The sequence below is a fragment of the Chenopodium album genome, chromosome 27 (genome assembly GCF_948465745.1).
Source record: "Chenopodium album chromosome 27, dcCheAlbu1.1, whole genome shotgun sequence".
Classification (NCBI taxonomy): domain Eukaryota; kingdom Viridiplantae; phylum Streptophyta; class Magnoliopsida; order Caryophyllales; family Amaranthaceae; genus Chenopodium; species Chenopodium album.
In genome coordinates, this window is record NC_137860.1 from 33,927,054 (window position 1) to 33,948,765 (window position 21,712).

The following is a 21,712-nucleotide window of genomic DNA, read 5'->3' on the forward strand; positions in this document are numbered from 1 at the left end:
CTCAAAAAAAAAAATAATAAAAAAAATAATGATGGAGTCTATATTCATTAATTGATTGATTCTACCCTAGCTTTGAGTCTTATATATTAGACACTCTCTTGTCAATATAATGGTGGATGGAGAATAGAAAATTTGGATGTACGTATCTATACCCGGGTTTTAATTTCTTACTCTTATAGTCCATTAACCGGAGCCGGATTAACTAGTGAGAGATTTTGACCAGGTACAGTAGGGCCTTCTCCTTACATGCAAAAAGAATAAAAAAATAAAAGTGTTATAAATTTTAATGGATTGTTCACTACTCCCTCCGTCCCTAAATTACATTCCTCTTTGGAAATTTGCACGGGAATTAAGGAGGGAAGAATAAGACAAATAATAATAATTAGATAATGCAATGGGAAGTACAAAGATAGATTAGTTATTACTCATGACAAGTCATCAATCATTTGCAAAAAAAAAAGGACCAATCACATGCTCCTAATTAAAAAAATTTAACCAATCATATTCATTGTAATTTGGCACAAGGATTATGAGTGAGATTAAGTAAGGATGAGTGAGAAAGCATTAAATATAAAACAGAAAAAGAGAGTTGATTTACTAAAAAAACTTACCAAAAATAGAAAGGAGGAATGTAATTTAGGGATGGAGGGAGTACATACATGCTACATTTTACGTAATAATTTTCATTTTACATTAACCAATACTATCACAAATAATGCAATTGTATGTCCTAATTAAGAAACTTAAGCATCTACTCCTGATATTTTCACTAAGGGTAGGGGGCCATATCAATTAAAAAGTACACCAAAATTGGAGCCTACAATCTTGTTGGATTGATCATGTTTTATCCATAGTATCTTTATTGATCACACCCCTTTTAGATTATATCTCACTTAGTTTTGTCTTGGCTTATACACCTCTCTCTTTCTCACTCTCTCTCATCTTTCTTAATTCATATCAAGTGGTTGTCATTCTTTTCACTTTGAAACCCAAACTATTTGGCATTTACATTAGATGGGAAAAGGGGAAAAAATAAAAATAAAAATAAAGCAAAGGGCAAAGGCCGCAAAAGCAAATATAAAAAACGTTATAAACATAAACTATAGTAACAAAGTATGTAATTTATAATCTCAAAAATATAGCACATCAACTTTAGTTTACGATCCCAACAGTAGGTTCTATATATTTCAGTTCCAATAAGGTACAAGCTTGTCTTCTCTTTGTTCTCTCTTCTTCATTCTCTTCTACTTTGGCCCCCCACTTTCCTTTCTCTAAAAAGGATTTATCACATACTATTAGCTTAGCTTCTTCGTCACTTCTTTTTCTCTTCTTCATCAAACTCGGCTCATTTAATACTCTCTCTTTCGAATTCGTACGCTCTCGCTTCTCCTATGGCGCCTGTTAGTCTACCACCGGGTTTTCGATTTCACCCTACTGATGAAGAGTTGGTTGCTTATTATCTTGATAGGAAGATTACTGGTCGTAAAATTGACCTAGAGATTATTCCTGAAATCGATCTTTACAAGTGCGAGCCTTGGGATTTACCTGGTAATCTAATTTCCTACTCTAATAAACCCTTTTTCATATATATATACTCTCGATCTTTATCCAATATTCATATTGTAATTTGAACTACTAATAATATGACAACTAAATTAGACAAAGATAGCAATATAGATTAGCTGTATATCTGTATTATTGAAAAATTCAAGTTAACATAATTTTTTTTAATTAAGTTTTTGAATATTAAGGTAGCTAAATCAAGCTAAAATATAAGTGTACACTTATGTGTTATGTCTCCATAATAAATTAAGTCAAAAAAAAAAAAAGTTACAAAAATTAGGTTTTTATTTTTCTTACGCCACTCATTAGATGGAATTAAGTATTTTGATTAAGTTATAATGTACTAAAAAGGCATTGTGAATAATGATGTTGTACAGACAAGTCATTTTTGCCGGGGAAGGACTTGGAGTGGTACTTCTTCAGCCCAAGGGACAGGAAGTACCCGAACGGATCAAGGACAAACCGAGCAACAAGGGCAGGTTATTGGAAGGCAACGGGGAAGGATAGACCGGTGCACTCGCAGAAGACGGCAGTAGGGATGAAGAAGACTTTGGTGTATTACAAAGGGAGAGCTCCTCACGGGCTTAGGACTAATTGGGTTATGCATGAATATCGCCTTCTTGAGTCTCTTTCTGGCTCTACTCCCTCCCTTAAGGTACGTTCATATACCTTCAGCTAATACGGAGCATTATTTCTTAGTTATCACTATTAGTACTAGTCTACTAGATATATATATATATATATATATATATATATATATATATATATATATATATATATATATATATATATATATATATATATATATATATATATATATATATATATATATGTATTGTAGGGGTTTCATTTCATTTTTTGAGTTTTTAAGTTATGCAACATATAATCTAGAAAAATTATACTTAATATAAAATGGCAAGATAAAACACTGTAAATTTCTCTAACACTTATATGGCGGTGCATAGCGCGTACATAACACGTAAAATAAGAAGAATTGTTTTAGGTACTCTCAGATACACCGTGTAAGATTCCTTTACGATTTTCCTACAATGAAATCTTGCAAAACTATTAAAAAGGTTTAAAAAACAATAAAGGGTTGGGGCCTGGATCGAAAGAGAGAGAGAAAATATGAAATTTACATTATATTATATTGAGTACAAATTATAAATTTTTTCAAAGTTTGAAAAATTAATAAATTTATGTATAGCTACAAAATGAAAAGATAAAAAGTATGGGTGAAAATCAGAAGTACTAAAAATAATGTGGTGATCTAGGGTTTGTAGTATTTGAAAGCACGAGGAGCATTTTGCTAAATAAGAAAGATTAATAATAAAATAAAATAAAGGAATAAAACATTGAAAAATTAAAGAAAAGAAAGGAACGTTGCATGACAAGATTCTATAAAAAATGATGATTATATGCATGAGATCCAGCAAACGTAGACGACAGTAATCATGCAATCATCATCTTGATCGTCTTTTTCTACTATTACCGCGTCATAACCTAGATCCAACCTTCATTTTTATCATTCATTAATTATTCTTCTTTACTTTATCTTCCTTAACCCTTCTTTTCATGTAGCAAACATACGTACATTTCATCAATTTGAATCATTTCAAAACTAACCCCTTTAATTTATTCATTTCTTGACTATATTTTAAAACATTTTAACACTAAATCATCATGACATACATTGTAATTTGGTTTATCATCACCCTTTATTTCTCACCTTCTATAAAAGATGTCGGCTTCGTAAATTGTGATTTGAAGTGATGAGTTTCAATAATTATTTCACCATAATGTTTGAAATGATGTTGTTAATCACAATGTATATAATTATCATAATGATTTCAAAAATCATATCAATTTCATTTGACTAGTGAAACTACTAAATCATGTCAATCATTAAGCTAAGTATACTTCTTAAGTAACCTTAATTTGGAAGTTAATTATAATAGTCGAACAATATCTTATATATGTTGTCTTATTACTAGACAATCGTCTCACATAAGATTAGATTTTGACGGGTGTTAATCAATTTCGAATCGAGATTTAGTCATTCATTGTCGATTTGAGTCCTAATTAAATTGAATACTCAATACTTTTGTTTATACATATAATAATGTTAATATTTATGTATTATGCCAATGCTTTAATTTATCTAATTATTTTCAACTAAAAATCTCAGGAATCATATGCATTATGCCGTGTTTTTAAGAAAACAATTCAAAACAATCCGAGGACAAAAGAAGTTGAAGATGTTTTTATCCCAGATAACGAAAGCATAGACGAAGATGTACAAGGGGGTGATCATGCAAGAGGGATTGAGATTTCTCGACGAATTAGGGAAGCAAATCAAAATCAAAATCAAAATCACTTGTCAAGACCTAATAACAATGAGGGATTTAATAAGTTTCCTTCAGAGGCATCTTCAGAGCTGACTAATCAAGAAGGTACACCAACAGGAAGTGCCCTAAGTACGGACCAAGATGTACAAGCCCCATTATTTGCCGCAGATGAAGCTAATAGTTCCGCACATTTCTACCCGTTTGCCTTTGATTACTCATCAAATCTTTACCAGGTAAATTTTTTTTTGAATGAAAAAGTTTATAAAGATTATATAATAAAGTATCAAATTTGAGTTATCATGAAATTTACTGTTTAGCTTTAATAATCAATTAATCATGAGGTCAAATTACATTTCAAGCTAAGTCAAGAGTCTTTGATCAAGCTTTAACTCTTTAAGCATGTATCTTCTTTTGTTTTGCGGCCCTATGTGATACTTGTTGCTTTAATGTTCTTCTTTGAGGAAGAAAGTTTTTTCTTATCAAATAATTTTCCTGCCTTTCAAACTCATTACCGTTTATTTAATTATGAGGAGATATTTACTCAAACACTTAAATTTTTTAGGGAAAATTATTGAACAAACACATTCGAAAAATTGTGTGGCTTGGGTCCTATTTAGCTTAATTGGGGAAATTATTGGGGTGATATCTACGACCTAAAACTTGAGATCGTATTCTATTTAATCATTGTCTTTTGTGATTCTCTTTACATTAAATAAAATGGTAGAAATTATATGGACCCTTCTTCATTGCTTAAATTTATAAAGAGAAAAGTGTTTTTTTTTTTTAGCTAATTGTTCGGTTTTTGAGCATATTAATTATTTAGAATAAATATCACTTTGTCAGTAATAAGAAAATGATGATACTTCATTGAAAAAATAATTGTTGTGTTTATTGCTTAAAATTTTAAGAGAATTCTCTCAAATAATTTTACTGTAGAAAGATTATAAAATTTCTTTAAAAAAAAATTAAAAAGGATTGTGATGTTAGAAAACTAGTAATGATTATTACACAAAGAAAAAAAGAGTAAAGTAGATAGAAGAGTTTTCTCATAGTCTGGAAATGGTCCAACAAAGATAAGACCTTTGAGTATCTCTTTTGATCCTAAAATTAAAGTAAGAAAGGGCTAATTCCCAAGTGATATATTTACCTCCTTTTCATAAAGCTTATTAGATTTGCTTCTACTTCATCTCTCTTAAAATTAGCTTGGACTGACTCACTCACTCACTGACTGTGTTATGACTAGAGAATCATCTATCTAGTGAGCTTAGCTAGCTTTCTTCACCAACTTCTATGACTTCTTTTGACTGACTCTAAACATCTTTTTCTACTTTCTCCCTCATTTTCCTCACTTCCTATCATCATTTTTAGTAGCCAAATAAGCTTGAATTGTTTGTGTCCCCTTTATTATGCCCCGGCCCGCCCTTCTAGGATAACTAGTCACGTATTCATCTTAAGAGTATTAATTGATGAGCTAGCTAGTAACGTGATAACTTAATAATTCCATACAATGCTAGAATTAATTATTATTTAATAATGTCATTCGACCTGTAACATAATGTGATTTGTTAAGGTAAAATGCTCTATTTCTAGCAATTCATACTAATGTAACATATATTTGCAACAGGATATGCAAATGGCAAACAATTACTTCAATTTACCGCCATTGGCGATAGATGATTTCCCTCAAATGAATATATCAGAGACAACAATGTCATTGAAGCCAATAGATCATCATCAAGAAATGAGCAACTTGGGGTGTGACAAATTCAAGGATTACATGAAAGGAGCAATTATGTTTGAAGACATATTTGATCTTTGTTCAACTCAAGGAACTTCCATAAATCTGCCTCTAGAAGATTGATCAAAGAAGCTTCAAACTTACTACTACTATACAACATACTAGTATATCATATAATGATATAATACTCATAAGATTATATCTCTAACATAAAAATTCAATTTTACTGATCATAAAAACAACCCAAAAAAAAGAAAAAGGTGGATTATTTTTGTTATCCACACAGTTTGGTGGGGTTCATATATACTTGTTGCCCAGAGAAAAGAGATTCAGGGCATTTTTTCTTTTTTTACCCTTTTTTTTTTTTTTTTTTTTTTTGGCATAAGAAAGCTCTTAGGCAATGCTCCCATAGAGCCCATACGACCAAGAGCTAAATCACAGGTATACTTTGTAGGTGATCACCATTATCATTTTCTCGAACGAGATGGCTAGCTAGGGCAAGGCATACTCAATACATGTCTGTAACATTTTTTTTCTTTAACAAACTTAAGTTGTAATATTATTTTGTTTCTTACTTTGATTTCATTTGTGAAACATTGGTTTTATTTTTGTTAATTAATTGTGATACTTTGGGGTCAATTTGGAAATGGAGGCAATTTTTGCAAGATTTTCAATATAAGTGTATTTACATCTTGATGTTTCCTTGATTGTATAACCCAATTACCCATGAAAATTTTGTATTAGTATGCAATTTGTGGTAGCTAGCAGACTTAATTAACATTTAACAACCACATCATTCATTAAGAATCATTTCTTTTAAAAGTATGAAAATAAATCATCAATGCCAACATGTCACAAGTCATAAGGTTATCAAAGTCAAGCACATTAAGAGTCATAGTAAGGGCACATTTTTCACCCTTCAAGCCATTCAGGTGAATCAAACAGGGGAGGCTTCCGAGCCAGAGTAGCTTGTTCGAACCCATAAGCACTCTCGATTAGCTTTGGTTCCGTTCCTTTCAACCCCGAGAACAACATTCCAAAGGGAATACCATGTTCATCATAACCAGCTGGAATTGTAATCCCAGGGTACCCTCCAATAGCCATCACAGGGATAGCCTTTGTTCCAGGAGTCACCATCGCGTCCAATTTGTTCTCTTCCATCATTTTCTCAAATCCTTCCTTGTTCAGCTTGTCAAGATGCTTGACTATCTGCTCTATTTCCTCCTCGTTTCCTTGCATATTTTCTGCCTCGATAAATCCATCTTGCCCGTACTCATTAGTCCTCTCCTGTAACAGACAAGATTTTAGAATAATCTGCTCATTGTAATTGTTTTATAAGAGGAAATTAAATGGTTAACTACATACCAGTTCAGGATTGTTCTCATTGAACGCAATAATGTCTGCTAGGGACTTCACGGGTGAAGACTCAAGTCCCTCAAGGTATTCAGGAATCGCGTGCTTGAAGTCAGCAAGCATTGCTGTTATTTCACCACTATGATGAGGGTTAAGGATCTCACCAATGTTCGAAATCTCAAGGTCATCCACTAATATTGCTCCTTTCTCCCTGCATTTTTACAATTCAACCTACTAACTTGAATAATCAAATTCATTCATGGAAACCAAATGTAGGTGTTTAGCTTAGCAATACCTTAATGTTTTGAGATGGCGTTCGAAAGCTTGAGCCACAGTAGATTCATGTAGGGAGCTCACAAAGGGGTGTCTGACAATGCCTAACCGCTTTCCTTTAAGTCCATCCTCTTTAAGGAATTGCTTGTATCCACCTTGAGGTATGAATTTCGATGATCTTTTCGTAGCTTCCTCATCCCTAGGGTCGTAACCAGCAATCTCGTCTAGGACATATACACAATCAGAAACAGTCCTACATATAGGCCTGCAAGTTGATCACATTGTCACCAAAGATTTAATTGATACTCTGTATACTCTGATGTAGTGATGTTATAACAAGATACATGGATTAGTTTAGATTATCTCTTGCTTACCCAACGGTGTCTTGGCGGGATGAAATTGGAATTACACCAGCCCGGCTTACAAGTCCTACGGTAGGCCTAAGACCCACAGCAGAGTTATGATCAGAAGGGCAGATGATGGAACTGTGAGTATCAGTACCAAGTGATACAGCCACCAGATTCGCCGCTACAGATATAGCTGAACCACTGCTTGAGCCACATGGATCAGCAGATTTTACATATGGGTTCTACATGGTTCGATCGAGATCAGTAAGATGAGGTTGGCAAATCAAAATCGTATAAACTCAGCTAAGTAGCTAAATGCACTAAATTGATAGTCATAGTAACTTAAGTTTCTAGTACAATACAAGTTTCTATCCTGAACAACCGCACATTACCCCATTGAAGACGTAAATAAGGGTCTCATTGATCTGTAAACAACTAAAATCTAATTTCTAATGCAAGCTTTCATCAATTTACGCCTTGAATTAGTGTTTTTTACACAAATGTCCAACAATTTTTATGAACGACTGGTTTTTCATATGACCATAGAACAATTGGTTTTTCGTATGTCAATGCTTAAACAAATGGAAAATCCACCATAATACGGAGTATAATTTTAAAAAGTACTTTGTACGAGTAATCTTTATCATCATAGGACAAATTCAAAGTTCGACCCAAGAAAAATAAACATGTCACTAATCAAGATCAAGAAACATACATGTTTCATTCATAAAGAGCACTAGTTAAATTTAATGGATTAGATAAAAATGACATGTATAGCCCTCTAAGGATCCAAACAAATCATCATTAATCACAATCTATCAAACGAGTCTTAAAGTAACTTTTAATTCTACAAAAATGAAAAATGTCCAAAAATTAAATTTGTTCAAATAAAAAAATTAGAGAACTAACCACTCCTTGGCCAGCTCTAGCAGACCAACCATTGGGGAGATGATCAATAGACCGAAGTTTATACCACTCAGACAAACTAGCCTTCCCCAATATCACTGCTCCAGATTTCCTCAACCTCTCAACAGCCGTTGACTCACGCGCCACCACTGACCCCACCAGCGCGTACGACCCAGCTGTGGTCCCCAATTTATCCTTTGTCCCAATTGTATCCTTCACCAACACTGGTATACCGTGCAACGCGCCCAATTGACACCCATTTTCTCTTTCCTTGTCGGCAACGTCGGCGAGAGCCTGCGCGTCGGGGTTAACCTCAACAACTGCGCGTAGGATAGGGTTTAATGTTTCGATGCGATTAAGGTAATAGTCAACGAGTTGTCTACAGGTTAGTTTGTTTTGGGAGAAGGCTTGATGGATGGCTGTGATTGTAGCTTCTTCGATTGGGAAATCTTGACCGTTATTTGCCATGTGGGTCAATTCAAGGTCAAAGGAGAGAGAAAGAGAAATTGAGAGAAGTAGGAGGAGAAGGGTATGGATAAACTTCACCATTGAGAGTGAATATAAGGAAGGGGAGATCCGACAAGCTTAGGGTGGAATCCTACATTTGCGGTGAAATATGTTGTAATCAAGCTGTAAGTACTATGGAGTAGTGAGAAAGCCACATTCTTATGGTGGTAATGGCAAAGAAGCTTATGGTTGGCCTTGGAGAATAACTTGATAATTGCTCTTCTAAATTCCATACATCAGGCTATGCAATAAAGAATTAAAGAGCATTCCATAACATTACTCCGTAATATATTGTCTATCACTTTATCATATATAATGGGGTTATTTCTATTGTAATGGCTCGAGCAGTCGAGTTTCATGTGAGTCTCATACAATCATATTTTCTACGTTTGTATTTACTTGCAATACATTGTACAACTACATAATTTTAAAAGTGATTGTAACCGTGGAAAATCATATTGTATATAGCTACACAATTTTAGGGGGTGATTGTGACTGTGGAAAATCAGCAAGGCCCATATAGTCATATTTTAAATACGTAGTATTACAAATACGGAGTATGTCCCAACATCAAAGATTTTAAGAGTAAAATAAAACCTAAACTTTTATTTTAAACTCAAAGTCTCAAACTGAGTAGGTGAAGGGCTGAAGGCCCATGCGCCTGCGGCCTACCAAGTACCAACTAAGCATTGGGCTGACATACCCCTCTATGAAGATTTCAATTTTCAAGTACTTGCCAAATAAATTCACTACAAAAGTACAAATCGTGATAATGTTTCTTGGTTAAAATCTTCGTATAATTGTACTACTTATTATAGGTTAACCATTTATTATGTCAATTTATTAAGCAATATATTTATTCTCTATATAGTTCAAAGTAGGAGTTTGGGCCTTGAGCCTCAACGAATGGTGATGAAGAGGTGTATAATATAAATGTAAGGTGAAATATCCAAAATATCCAAATCCAAACTAAATAAAAGTTGGTGATTTCCATTCCAAGTTCGTTCCAACTAATTGGTGATTGAACATTTTCCCACCAAAGGAGTTGAAGGGAATATTGGACCTAATTATATTATTATATCATGCTTGCTGACTCTCTCTATCTGAATACCATCAGTAGTGCTTTCTAAAGATGAAAATCATATCACCAAAAGATAACAGTATAGGTGGCTGCTAGTTAAAGTAACAAAAATATATAGGTAAGCATGCATTGCGTTCCTTCACCGTGATCGATCTATATATTTTATCACTGTGGCACTGAACACTCTTAAACATTAATAAACATCGATCAATCATATTATAAATATTTTTGGGACACTAGTATGTTGATTATATTGTTATAATATAATACACGTAAAAGCATCTCAAATACTAAATGTGACATACATGTTATATATTGTGTAGTATTTGGAAACAAAGAAAGTATCGTGTATTTACATGTAAGCTTATTATTGCATATAGTGAGCCGTGTGATAGTAAAAATTGTAAGATTGTGTGAAAAATAAATAAAATAAAATAAAATAATAATCCCCTCGTATTTACTAAAGGGCGTGCAAATATGCAATAAAACGTGAGGTGGCATGGTGGGTGCCAAATTTGACTTAAAGTTTTTTCATGTGTTTTGAGTGACTTATTATTAAGAAGCGCAGACACAAAGGGATCAATCATGCACTTTGAGTTGGAAAATGAAGACATTAATAATTTGGTGAAAGGAAATGTTTCTTTATTGCTGCTCTCTTAGTCTGTATGCTTATTGCACATAAATACTGTGCCTGTTAAAATGTTGCTATCAAGCAACTGATTTTGTCACTACCGACAGAGGTTACTAAATCTTTGGAGGCCGAAGAATTTTTAAACCTTGACTTATCTACATATATATTGATGTTTTGTACTACCTCCGTTACATATTAGTTGCAACTTTGAAATATTTTATCTCTCATAAATAATTCCCAAAGTTGCAACTAATATGTAACGGAGGTAGTATGTGTTTCGGTCCAAAAATTCTCACACAATCTTGTAAATATTTTGAGAGTTGGGGAAAAGCAAGAGAAACCCTAACTTCGGAATAAATTTAATCACCATAACTTTTTTTTGGTTAAATATTTGCAAGATAAAGGGATCTTTACCCCCTGGCACCCTTAGTTGACAAGATTTAAGCCCTAATCTCTCAATTAAATTTGAGAAAAAAAGTCTTACTAAGCGAGTCAAGCTTTATTTAGTCGTACCTAATGATAATATTAGCGTAAAAACAACTGATATATTCTGTGTAATACAAATTTGTTCGTTGAATTGAAAGTAAAATTCAAACTCGGTATAATAAGATTAAATTAAGGCTTAGTAAATAAATTAAATGATTAAATATATAAGTAATAAGAATACATCAAAATAATGAGGTTGACAAGGCACTATGCCAGGCAACACTTGTTAGGTATTCATTTGATGATGTTCATATCATCATACAACTTGGACGTCATTATTATGCCAAACTGTCTCCAGTCACAACCATATATACGAATCTATTAATCTTGTTAAAAACTTTTAAACTTTGAAAATGTAAAAAGTATGTTGCTACAAATAATTGTTTGGTTAGTGCCCTGTATTCTGGCAATTATAATGTTTTTTTCAATTACTTTATTTTAGATACCAAAGGCCAAAGGCTAATTAAACTTCTTGTAAGTTTTCATCATGTATTGTTTAAAAGTACTAATTATAATCAAAATGAATTTTCCACTTTAAAAATTGATGTTGACATCATTTTCAACGTGGAAAATGGTCTTATGTTATGTCAAAATATTCTTATGAGAAAAACACGTACTTGCAAGGAGAAGCTAGCTTACGTCAAAAATTAATACTACATATAGAGTATATGTAGAATAATCATCATGTAATAAATTAAAAAGAGAGTTTCTTTTTATATAAATAATGTCTTAAGCTAATTAATCTTATAGAGTATTAATCTTATAGAGTTACACTCCGTAGTTACCAATAATCCATTGACAACAAAATAATGTGATTCATACATACATACAAACTAAAAGGGCTAAATCCAACGTTTATTTTAAGTAATTTATGTTTAGTTTGGGGGAGAACGAAATTAGCTTTCACCTCATAAAATTTGATCTTAAAAATTAAGGTATCTCTTTCAAAATTTACCAACAAAACTAGTTGACATTCACAAGATCACAATAATTAAATTCACCACTGATAAACAATAATCTCTTAAGTGCAATTTCAATTAACATATGAGAAATACAAGTATTATAAATCAAGAGATTTTATAGTAATCGTATTTTTTTATTCTAAACATAAGTATAAAGATACGGAGTACTACGTACCTCGTCCTCGGTAGAAAAATACGCTGAGTCCCGCTAGAAAAAAGGAAAAAGAAATGGTAGTACTCCGTAGTATAATACGGTGCTGGATTTTGCCAGCTTTGATAAAATCAGTATTAGTTGGCGGGCCAACGACAATATGAACCAACCACCCCTGCTTCCTTTTTTTTTTTTTTTTCCTTCTTCCGTCCTTCCTAGTTTTACCTTAATTACGTTATCAACTAAAATATTCGACTAGTCACGAAGTTACTGCCTAAACTACATGCATTATCAACGTGATTATTAATTTTTAAATGAAGCTAAGGGAATAATAACTCGATGATATGGAGTAGTAATCTCCTCGCTTTTCTCCTTAATTACAACTTTATATAATTAATCATTTTCTTTGTATGTATTGTTGTTGACCAAATTGTTTACAAATGTCGGCGAAACATATTGTTAAAAAAATAAGTCACTAGTACTTTTAATAAATTGTGTTTGAAGAAATAAAAAAATAATAAATAAAATCCCAGCTTGCAATTGGGGAACGTTAGAGGAGACAACTAATACTTAATATTTATATAGAGTATACTATAACAACTTATGAACTGTAAATTGTGTATACTGATGAATAAGTAAACACTATTAAGTCTCCAAAGACTAAGTCACTTAATGCTTCAAATGAATTCCGTTTTTGTAATTTATACAATGTCAACATATAGGCTAGGGGACTATAACTTATTTAGATTACTCCTCCCTTCGTGTTTTAATAAGTGTACTTATTTAGATTACTCCTCCCTCCGTGTTTTAATAAGTGTTACACTTTGACTAACATATATAATTGTTTCATAGTTATTAATTTATTATTCATGAATATGATAAATCATTTTTTTGTAAGGTCATATAGAGCTGAGGGGTGATTTTTGGACTTTTGATCAAGAGATGCTTGTAAATAATTGAGGGAAATATACAACCATATACAATTACCTCTCAGTTTATTTATGTTCACTTATAATGTGTATATTTATTACTAAGCTAAGTTTGGTCTAGTGGTAAGCTTTGTCACCTCACAACCAAAGAGATTGTGGGATTAAACTTCAGAGGCACTCCCTTACCCTCCCTCCCCCCCCCCCCCCAAATTCCCTTACCCTTAGAGCAAGATTAGCCCTGTCTGGACTTAAGATTTTAACTAATTTCCACATCAGATTTTATATTAAATTTAATTATTTTTTTTAATTTTAATTATGTTAAGACTCCTTAAAACTCAATCAGATTTATCTCTTCAATCCTAAAACTTATTTTAGATCTATTTAAAATATTTATTAATTTTTTTTTTTTTGTCTTTTAACATATGTATTTCAATATATTTTTTTGAAATCATCTTTAATCGTCCCAGGGAGTCGATTTTCTATTTTGGCCTTGACTAGTCGTAGGAGGAGTTTGTACCTCAATATGTTCCAACCCTTGTTGGCTAGAAAATTCAGGGAGTTGGGAATTTTGCATTGATTGTGAGGGTAGATTTTGATTTTTATTGCTTTGAATCAAGTTCATAAAAGATTGCAAATCAAAATTTTGAATGGGATTCATATTAAGAGAAAGCTATAATATTATACGTTCTCTAGTTTAATTATGACTAGGTACATACATGATAGATATTAAAAACCAACCAACAATAACAAAAAAAATAGGATAATTTAAATTGATAAACGTTGAATATATTTTTTATTGATAATTGTCATCAAACGTTTTTTTTTTTTTTTTTGGAAAGAAATCAAACGTTGTTAAATCATGATTGGTATGTATGAATATTTTTTTTTTTTGCAACAAGATAAATACATAATTAAGATAATATAAAACAAGCAACATGATTTTTGTATACAAAAAATTAAAAACAACGTTCATATCTATAAAAAAAAAATTTTGGAACAACGTACATACATTTTTTTTTTTTTAAACAACGTACATAGATTTTTTTTTTTAAAAGAAATGTACATAAATTATAATGTATTTAAAGAACTAAAAAAAAAAAATTATTATCAAAACACCTTGTTTTGATGTATATATAGGGAAAACACTGTGTATAGTGTATAGAGTTGAGTCTTAAGTTGAGTCTTGAGTTATCAAGACTCCACTTCAGATTTTGTTAAGACTTAGCTTCTTAAATGCATTAAAAAAACAAAGTCTTGTCTTAAGATCACAAAATCAAAAAATGATGATGTCATCATGAGTCTTAAGACTCAGGGCTAATCTTGCTCTTACATTTATAATTCTATTTAATTTTTTTTTATTAAAAAAAAAAAAAAAGACCAATAACCACATACCAACACTAGCTCTCTTCCACAAATTAGATTTCTCTTAAAAAAATCCTATTAGAATTAGTTTACCTTTTCCCTTCATCATCTTGTCCTACTAAACAAAAAACATGGAAAATTATTTAATAATTCAACCAAAAACACAACACAATAATAAAAAGAAACCAAAAAAGGATTCCCACCATCCTTCTTCTCTTTGGATTTATTGCCTGCAAAACCACCCTTCTTTCTCTCTCCTCTTTCTTTATTTTGCTTTCAGTTTCTTCTTCTTTCTCTTCAATCAAAAGAGAATAAAGAAGAAGAAAGCAAAATCCCAAAAACCCTTATCCATCTTACCCCAACAATAATAATAATAATAATAATTTCTCCAGAATCTTTACCCTTAAATTTATTTTTTCCCCTAATTTCTTGCTTTGGGCGGATTAAATTCGATTATTTCAATCAATTTATAATTGATTTGAACTATATTTTTGAATTTTAAGAATGTTGGTTTCTAATTCTTTTGATTTATGGCAAAGGGATGCGTTCTTCTCTGCTGCTGAAGAAGTTCAAGAATCTGCCGACATGTATGTTTACTTATTCTAGGTTTTTTCCGATCTGGGTTTCCTTTATTTTTTTCATGGATTTTTGAATTTTTTATTTCCAATTTTTTATTTTTTGGGTGGTTGGTAGAAGAGGGTTTATTATTGCCAGTATTTTATGGGTTGTAGTTTTTAGTTTAATTTTATTAATAAAACTTTAATATTGCATAATTATTGCTGTTCATATGATTATTTCTGGGGTATGATTATGATGCTGTACAAATTTTAGTCAGTGTGAATGGATTTTGTCTGTATTCTTTAAGTAGTGTTTTTGGATTATTCTATTGATGTTTTTTTTTTTCCTCCTCAAATTATGTTAGTTTTAGAATGAAATTGAAATCATGAGCTACTTTATTGAGGAAAAGAGTGAATTTCAAGTTTATCTATGGTTGGAAATGTATCTTTGAGTCCAGAATCTTAGGTAACTTTTTGAATTTTATAAGGGGTGTTTTGTAATAATTCAATGGTGTTTTCTTCAGCTTGGAATCAGCTTATCGATTATGGATTAGACAGAAGAAAGATGGGTTATCTTCGAATGATTTAGATGAGCTTCGTCGTGAAGTTCAAACAGCTCTTGGCACCGCGAAATGGCAGGTACTTGCCAATAGTATTTCTGTTTAGCTGCTCTAATTGTATGTACAAACTGTAGTGTGTTGTCTGATTTTGATGTTTGTTTAAGTTATTTAGTAATCTTTGTTTTATATTGGTATTAGTTGGAAGAGTTTGAGAAGGCTGTGAGGTTAAGTTATGGAAATTGCCGTGATCATAGTAGAATGGCAAGGCACCAGCAATTCCTTGTTGCCATTGAAAGCTTGATAACCCGTGTTGAAGATACATTGAGGGATACGTTAAATGAGGAAGGAAAGCAACCGTTTCGATGGGTGAATTTGGATGAAGAAGAACGAGATGACCTGGCTATGTTCCTCTCTGGTTCTGAAGCATTCACTAAGAGTGCAAGAAATAAAATTGCAAAATCTTCCAATAGTCTAACGGAAGAGAATTTATGTAAGAAAAAAGATTTGGACTTTGCTGCTTGTAGCACTAGTACCAGTGCAGCATCCAACATGCAGGGAAAAGGTTCACCTACTTTGAAAGATGATATTGTGATTAACATGGAGCAACCTATTTCTCTCGTAGAACTAAGTACAAGGGAAGCAATTGGGACAAGGGGTGATATGAACTGTGACGCGGATAGAACACGCAGTGCAAAGAGGACTCATATATCACCAAATTCTGGCTCATTAAAGATTTTGATTCCTAACGGAGATGATAATATGAGTACTATGTCAACCATCGAGGCCACACCAAAGGTGAAGGGCTTCAAAACGTCAAGTTTACTTCAATTCAGAGGAATTAGTTGCATTAATAAGGTTAGTTGAACTAATCTCCAGAAATTGATGCTCAATTCCTGCAGAATAGTGATTATATATTTCAGTCATTACAAATCACCCATTTTCCCCCTCAACTCTTGCACTTGTAAAAGGAATTCTATAAATTTTAAGTTCCCAATTGATGGCCTTTCCTCCTCCATGATTTATTCATCTTTCTGCTCTGTTTTGTTTGATCATTCAAAAGCTTTTACAATATCCAAGCCAAAACTGTGGATTTATTAATTTACTAATGAAGTTCTGGAAAGCATTGAATTACATGATACCGCTCTACCCCTGTCCCCTGCCTCTCTTGCTGATTGAAGTATTGCACTATGTTAGAATTAAAATCCTTGTCATTTAGGGGCTCACCCCTCTATCTCTTATTTATTTTGATTAATTTTTCATTGACCTTGATACCTACAAACTACCACTAACGGTTACTTTTTTGCAGCTTTTTACATGCTCCGGTGGCTTAAGTTATAGGATGCAAGGCTCAAGACGTTTACAGTTGAGCTCTTCCATGCGACTCATACTCATTTTGATGCTATCAATTTTCCTGCTGGGTAAGTGCTTTCCTTAGGAAGTCAAAAAATTAATCTACTGCAAAGTTTGCAGACATTAAAACCTTTATATTTCATAATCTACCTTCCTGTATGCATTTGTTTCTCCCTCTACTAATGAGATACAGTGTTTATACGTCACACTGTTATATTACACCCAAATGCCTCTGAATAAGCTCCTGAACAGGGGGATTTGATTGTACACAACCTTATACATAGTGAAGAGTTGATTCCTCCTTTGATCCAATTCGTCATTACTGATTGCTTTTACAGATAATCCACAATTAAGCACAGAAATTTCACTGAGTCCAGTTCATTGTAATCCAAAAGGAATGTAAATCTGTGGCTTCACTGAAAATAGATAATGATTTTTGGTTTATACCTTATAGTTGGATATGAAAATACATCTTTTGGAAAGTTTTACTATCCTCTCAAGTAAAGCTGGAAAGCTTTTCAAGTTTTCAACTTTATGAAACGAATGAGAATGCGTTTCCTCTGAAGGATGCTTGATGCTAGGAAGATATGTAGGGAATTGAGTGCTTTACTCATATATGCTTATATTGCTGACTAATTTGAAAACTTAGTTTTGAATAGAAATTTCTTCCTTTCACCTGTAAGTCAAGAAATGTCAATAGGTCCTTTTTGACTGAACTTCATTATTTGAAGCATGCGAGATTGCAAATTTGCTAGTGGATGATGTTGATGTATTCTGCCACTGATCCTTCATTATCCTTCCACTTTTATTGAAGTATGAACAAGGTTTTATGTTCAATGTTTGTCAAATTGTCTTCATTTGAAGATTGGCTCAAAAGTTGGTCCTTCATGTGCATTGAGAAATGGGAGCATTTAAAGTTGTTGGGCAAGTGTATTTTCTAGTACATGTGGTAGGGTTTTGGCTGCAAGAGTAATTTAGTTCGTTTGGTGAAGTTAAATTGTTGCCAATCAGCCGTGGCATGGCTATGTGGCCTATGCTGTTAGTAACGCATGTCTCATAGCAGCCTGTATAATAAACCTCCATATCTGGCTGAAGGACATGGAAACATATCACTTTTTTCCTCCTTAATATCCTGCATGTCTGAACTTATATATGCTGTTGCTTCATTTTCTGTGTAATATTCTTATGTTACCTTTGAATTGAAGATCTAAATGTTTTCTCTGTTTGATTTTCTGCAGTGCCCTATTTGGTTCACTCAAACTGAAACGTGATTAAGCTGCTAGGTCAAATACGATAGGTATTTCTGCTTTCTTTCTTTTTCATATTAAAAGTTGTGAAATATGCCACTAAATGTGTGCTGTACTGCTGTGTAATCTCAGATATGCCAGGATGCTGGCATGAGCTTGGATTTCTTTTCTTGTCTGTTGTCTTTCCGTGTAAAAATTATAATCCAAATTTAAGTGTAGTTCAAAATTAAGCTCCACAGCACTAACACAACCCAAAATTATATCAACTATAGCATCGCATAATATTTTGTAGAATCAATACAAAATTAAATGCTTTATCTCAATATCAATGTAACTTCAAACTAAAATTATCCTGTCCCAGAAAACGGCCTAGATTTTTCCTTGGTATACTAAAAATTTGAGTATGGCATGAAATGATTCATTTGAACCTGTTACGTTTATGGTATGGGATTATTCACTTGTTATATTAACTTGCAACCTGTTGATTTGTCACGACATCAATTTGTTCCAACTTATAGTAGGATACAAAGAAGTCGGTAGATAACCGTTTGTCTAATTAATCTTTATATTTTGCTGTGCTTTATGTTGACAGTGGGGATATGACTGCTTGGACAATTATTACTAATATTGTTTCTGATTCCAAAAAGTTGTGTATCTGTGCAGCTGTGAGTAGATTATTCCACATGATACAGAGAATTTATCAGCATCCTATGTACCAAAGGCCATGCTGTCTGATTTGATTCACATTTGCTGTCTGGATTGCTAAGCCCCCAATGATTGAAGGGCTTTTAACCTTTTTCTTCTTATTTGATGGTGATTTAAAATTACCACTTAAGTGTAGAAGTTCAGGGTAACGAAAAGAATTATTTGTAATAGACCATTATTGTACATCGGAATGAAATTGTAGGTCCGTTGCCACATGTGTAATATTATCCCTTTTCGGTTAGTCTTGTACATAACAACATTCATAACGCTGTTGCTTTACTTGGCTAAAGCACGCGCTGTTGGTCTGATCTTTAGCATGTTTGCAAGTATTGCAACTGATGAAATCCCATATTCAACAAAGTGCAAAACCTTATAATGTCACCGGCTTTCAGATAACACTTGATGAACTGATCTTTCCTCCTCAATGGTCAACTGTGATTAAACCAGTTGTTTTCCGGAGGTAGTACACTTCTTAATGCCAACATGCTCTTAGCAGTAGCTAAAAAATAACTTGAATATACGACACAAAACGACTCCGCTGGGGATCGAACCCAGAATCTCTGGTTTCGTAGACCAGCGCCTTATCCATTGGGCCACGGAGTCGTAATCATGGAGATGCGGGGTATCGATCCCCGTACCTCTCGCATGCTAAGCGAGCGCTCTACCATCTGAGCTACATCCCCTTTAGTTGTTTGTAATTGGTGTTGACTGTATTCAATTTATATTTGTCAATGAATTGAGAAAGTGGTGAAATTAGATCAACTCTTGTTGATAAAACATGCATGTTTCTTTTTATTTTTTATTTTTTTTGACAAGAAGAAAAGGATTTCATTAATAAAAGATAGTCATACGGCACTTACAAACAATGCATGCATTATGTAACACACATCAATGGCTTGTTCTTAAGGCTCAATCCTAGTATCCCATCATTATACTTCATAATAACCTTATGTAACACATAACTACATAAGGGTTGTATTTAATAAATTTTTTAAAAAAGTCAATGCTAACCTTGCTCATCAAATAAAGTCAATGCCAACCTTTCATATTCTAATCATTTTAAAATATGTTTAGATACATTACTTGTGACTTTATACAATTTCAATTTAATTCAAAGTCATGCAATGTTTTCACCGTAGAATATAAAATAGAAGTCAAATTATGTAGTTGTGTCTTGTGTGGTCGTTGCTTGGAAGAGAGTAGGAATCCATCATTTTTACAAGTAGTAGCATTAATAAAACCCTTTTTCCATTCTTGTGTAGATAGACATCCCCTATATAAATCCACCCCTTTATCTCTTTTCCAAACAAACAAATTTATCAACTTTTTTTTTTTTTTTTTTTTTTTTGAGGGAAAATTTATCAACAACTTTAAGCAACCAAATTTAGTAATACATGAAGTTAATATTTGTTATTTTGAAATATTTGATATTCACATCTTATGTGGCAAAGTTGGGCCTTGGTAGGGCTGATTGGCCCGAAACATCTACATGGGCCAAAACAGAACCATATAGCCACCATGAACACAAAACTGTCCTACAATTCTACTTCCATGAAATTGCAATTGGCAACTCTTCCACCGTTGCCTTGATCGCCCAAGCCCAACCCGTTGACCCGAACAACTCGTTCGCCTTCGGTAACTTGTATATGGCCGACGAGCTACTCACTGTGGGCCCGGACCCAAAGTCCAAGTTTATAGGCCGGGCCCAGGGCTTCTCTGGCTCAGCCTCCCAACAAGGTGTGAACTCTTTTATGGGCTTGTGTTATAGCTTTGTTGATGGTATTTATAATGGGAGCTCCATCAACATTTTGGGCCGGAACTCGATCTTGAACCCGGTTAGAGAAATGCCGGTTGTTGGTGGTACTGGGCTTTTTAGGATGGCCCGTGGATATGCAATAGCCCAAACATACTATTTTAATGTTACTTCTGGGATTGTTATTGTAGGGTATAATGTTACTGTTGTTCACCAATAAGATGGATTTTTGCACATTCATAAAAAAATGCACAACAGTATAATGTATTAATGTTACAATGTTACTTGTAGAGTTGTATGTTGTATAATCTTATTTTTATTTTATTTTTATAATAGCTTCACCGAAGCACTATCTTAGATTAATTTTCACATTTTTTATTACGTTGTCCTAAATTAATCACTACATTTTTTATCTCTACGTAATTTGTCACATAATTTTTTTTTTTTTTTTTTGAATTATATGTGCTAGTTAAGATAAATAAAGGGAGTAGCTTAGTAATCTTCAATTCGAATGGGACGAAAATAATTTGATAAATAATAACTATTCGCATAAATCAAACTAAAGTAGTTGACCTTTTATCATCAGGTCATCAGCATTACGTACTAGACTAGTTTGATAATGGGCCTAATGGCGAATGAGTGAAATAATGACTGGAGATAGAAGACTTGAACAGGCCAACATGTTAATACATACATAATTATTTTAAGTTCGTTATATGAATATTAATACTTTATATAATTAACAATACTTGACCAAGCTGATGATGATTAACATTCGTATTAATTTAAGTATGAATCAATCAATCAATCAATCAAAGCCTTAATCCCAAAAGTGGGGTCGGCAATTTAAGTATGAATGAGGTTATATATATTTAAAAGATGCAAGGTAGTGCCGTAATAAGT

The 21,712-nt window shown here is 32.8% G+C and overlaps 3 protein-coding genes, 2 non-coding genes and 1 pseudogene across 5 annotated transcripts; 3 read left to right on the top strand and 3 right to left on the bottom strand.

The window, feature by feature from the left end:
- The first annotated feature begins 1,163 nt into the window (after positions 1–1,163).
- On the top strand, positions 1,164–6,198 carry LOC145621235 (protein NTM1-like 9). Its single transcript, XM_081675975.1, has 4 exons — positions 1,164–1,548; positions 1,941–2,218; positions 3,752–4,144; positions 5,536–6,198. The coding sequence occupies exons 1-4, from the start codon at positions 1,392–1,394 to the stop codon at positions 5,770–5,772; spliced, it is 1,065 nt and encodes a 354-aa protein (XP_081532101.1). The 5' UTR covers positions 1,164–1,391; the 3' UTR covers positions 5,773–6,198.
- A 248-nt stretch (positions 6,199–6,446) lies between these two features.
- On the bottom strand, positions 6,447–9,028 carry LOC145621143 (putative amidase At4g34880). The gene is made up of 5 exons (XM_081675873.1): positions 8,532–9,028; positions 7,650–7,864; positions 7,298–7,540; positions 7,015–7,213; positions 6,447–6,936 (listed from the first exon to the last, which is right to left on the bottom strand). Exons 1-5 carry the CDS (start codon positions 8,994–8,996, stop codon positions 6,562–6,564), a joined length of 1,497 nt encoding a protein of 498 aa, XP_081531999.1. The 5' UTR covers positions 8,997–9,028; the 3' UTR covers positions 6,447–6,561.
- Positions 9,029–14,821: 5,793 nt separating this feature from the next.
- On the top strand, positions 14,822–19,391 carry LOC145621069 (uncharacterized). Its single transcript, XM_081675803.1, has 6 exons — positions 14,822–15,224; positions 15,719–15,833; positions 15,953–16,609; positions 17,061–17,172; positions 18,343–18,401; positions 19,015–19,391. Exons 1-5 carry the CDS (start codon positions 15,142–15,144, stop codon positions 18,366–18,368), a joined length of 993 nt encoding a protein of 330 aa, XP_081531929.1. The 5' UTR covers positions 14,822–15,141; the 3' UTR covers positions 18,369–18,401; positions 19,015–19,391.
- A 195-nt stretch (positions 19,392–19,586) lies between these two features.
- On the bottom strand, positions 19,587–19,659 carry TRNAR-ACG (transfer RNA arginine (anticodon ACG)). Its single transcript has one exon. It is a non-coding gene; the product is annotated as a tRNA-Arg (tRNA).
- Positions 19,660–19,666: 7 nt separating this feature from the next.
- On the bottom strand, positions 19,667–19,739 carry TRNAA-AGC (transfer RNA alanine (anticodon AGC)). Its single transcript has one exon. It is a non-coding gene; the product is annotated as a tRNA-Ala (tRNA).
- A 510-nt stretch (positions 19,740–20,249) lies between these two features.
- On the top strand, positions 20,250–21,554 carry LOC145621259 (dirigent protein 23 pseudogene; annotated as a pseudogene).
- Positions 21,555–21,712: the final 158 nt, after the last annotated feature.

Bases quoted from the DNA above. Each gene is read 5' to 3' on its own strand.
- LOC145621069 (XM_081675803.1), top strand. From the start codon at position 15,142: ATGTTGGTTTCTAATTCTTTTGATTTATGGCAAAGGGATGCGTTCTTC. The intron at 15,225-15,718 runs GTATGTTTACTT...TGTTTTCTTCAG, and splicing joins GTTCAAGAATCTGCCGACAT to CTTGGAATCAGCTTATCGAT. The intron at 16,610-17,060 runs GTTAGTTGAACT...ACTTTTTTGCAG, and splicing joins GAATTAGTTGCATTAATAAG to CTTTTTACATGCTCCGGTGG.
- LOC145621143 (XM_081675873.1), bottom strand. From the start codon at position 8,996: ATGGCAAATAACGGTCAAGATTTCCCAATCGAAGAAGCTACAATCACA. The intron at 7,214-7,297 runs GTATTGCTAAGC...GTAAAAATGCAG, and splicing joins CGCCATCTCAAAACATTAAG to GGAGAAAGGAGCAATATTAG. The intron at 6,937-7,014 runs GTATGTAGTTAA...TGTCTGTTACAG, and splicing joins ATGAGAACAATCCTGAACTG to GAGAGGACTAATGAGTACGG.
- LOC145621235 (XM_081675975.1), top strand. From the start codon at position 1,392: ATGGCGCCTGTTAGTCTACCACCGGGTTTTCGATTTCACCCTACTGAT. The intron at 1,549-1,940 runs GTAATCTAATTT...GATGTTGTACAG, and splicing joins CGAGCCTTGGGATTTACCTG to ACAAGTCATTTTTGCCGGGG. The intron at 2,219-3,751 runs GTACGTTCATAT...TAAAAATCTCAG, and splicing joins GCTCTACTCCCTCCCTTAAG to GAATCATATGCATTATGCCG.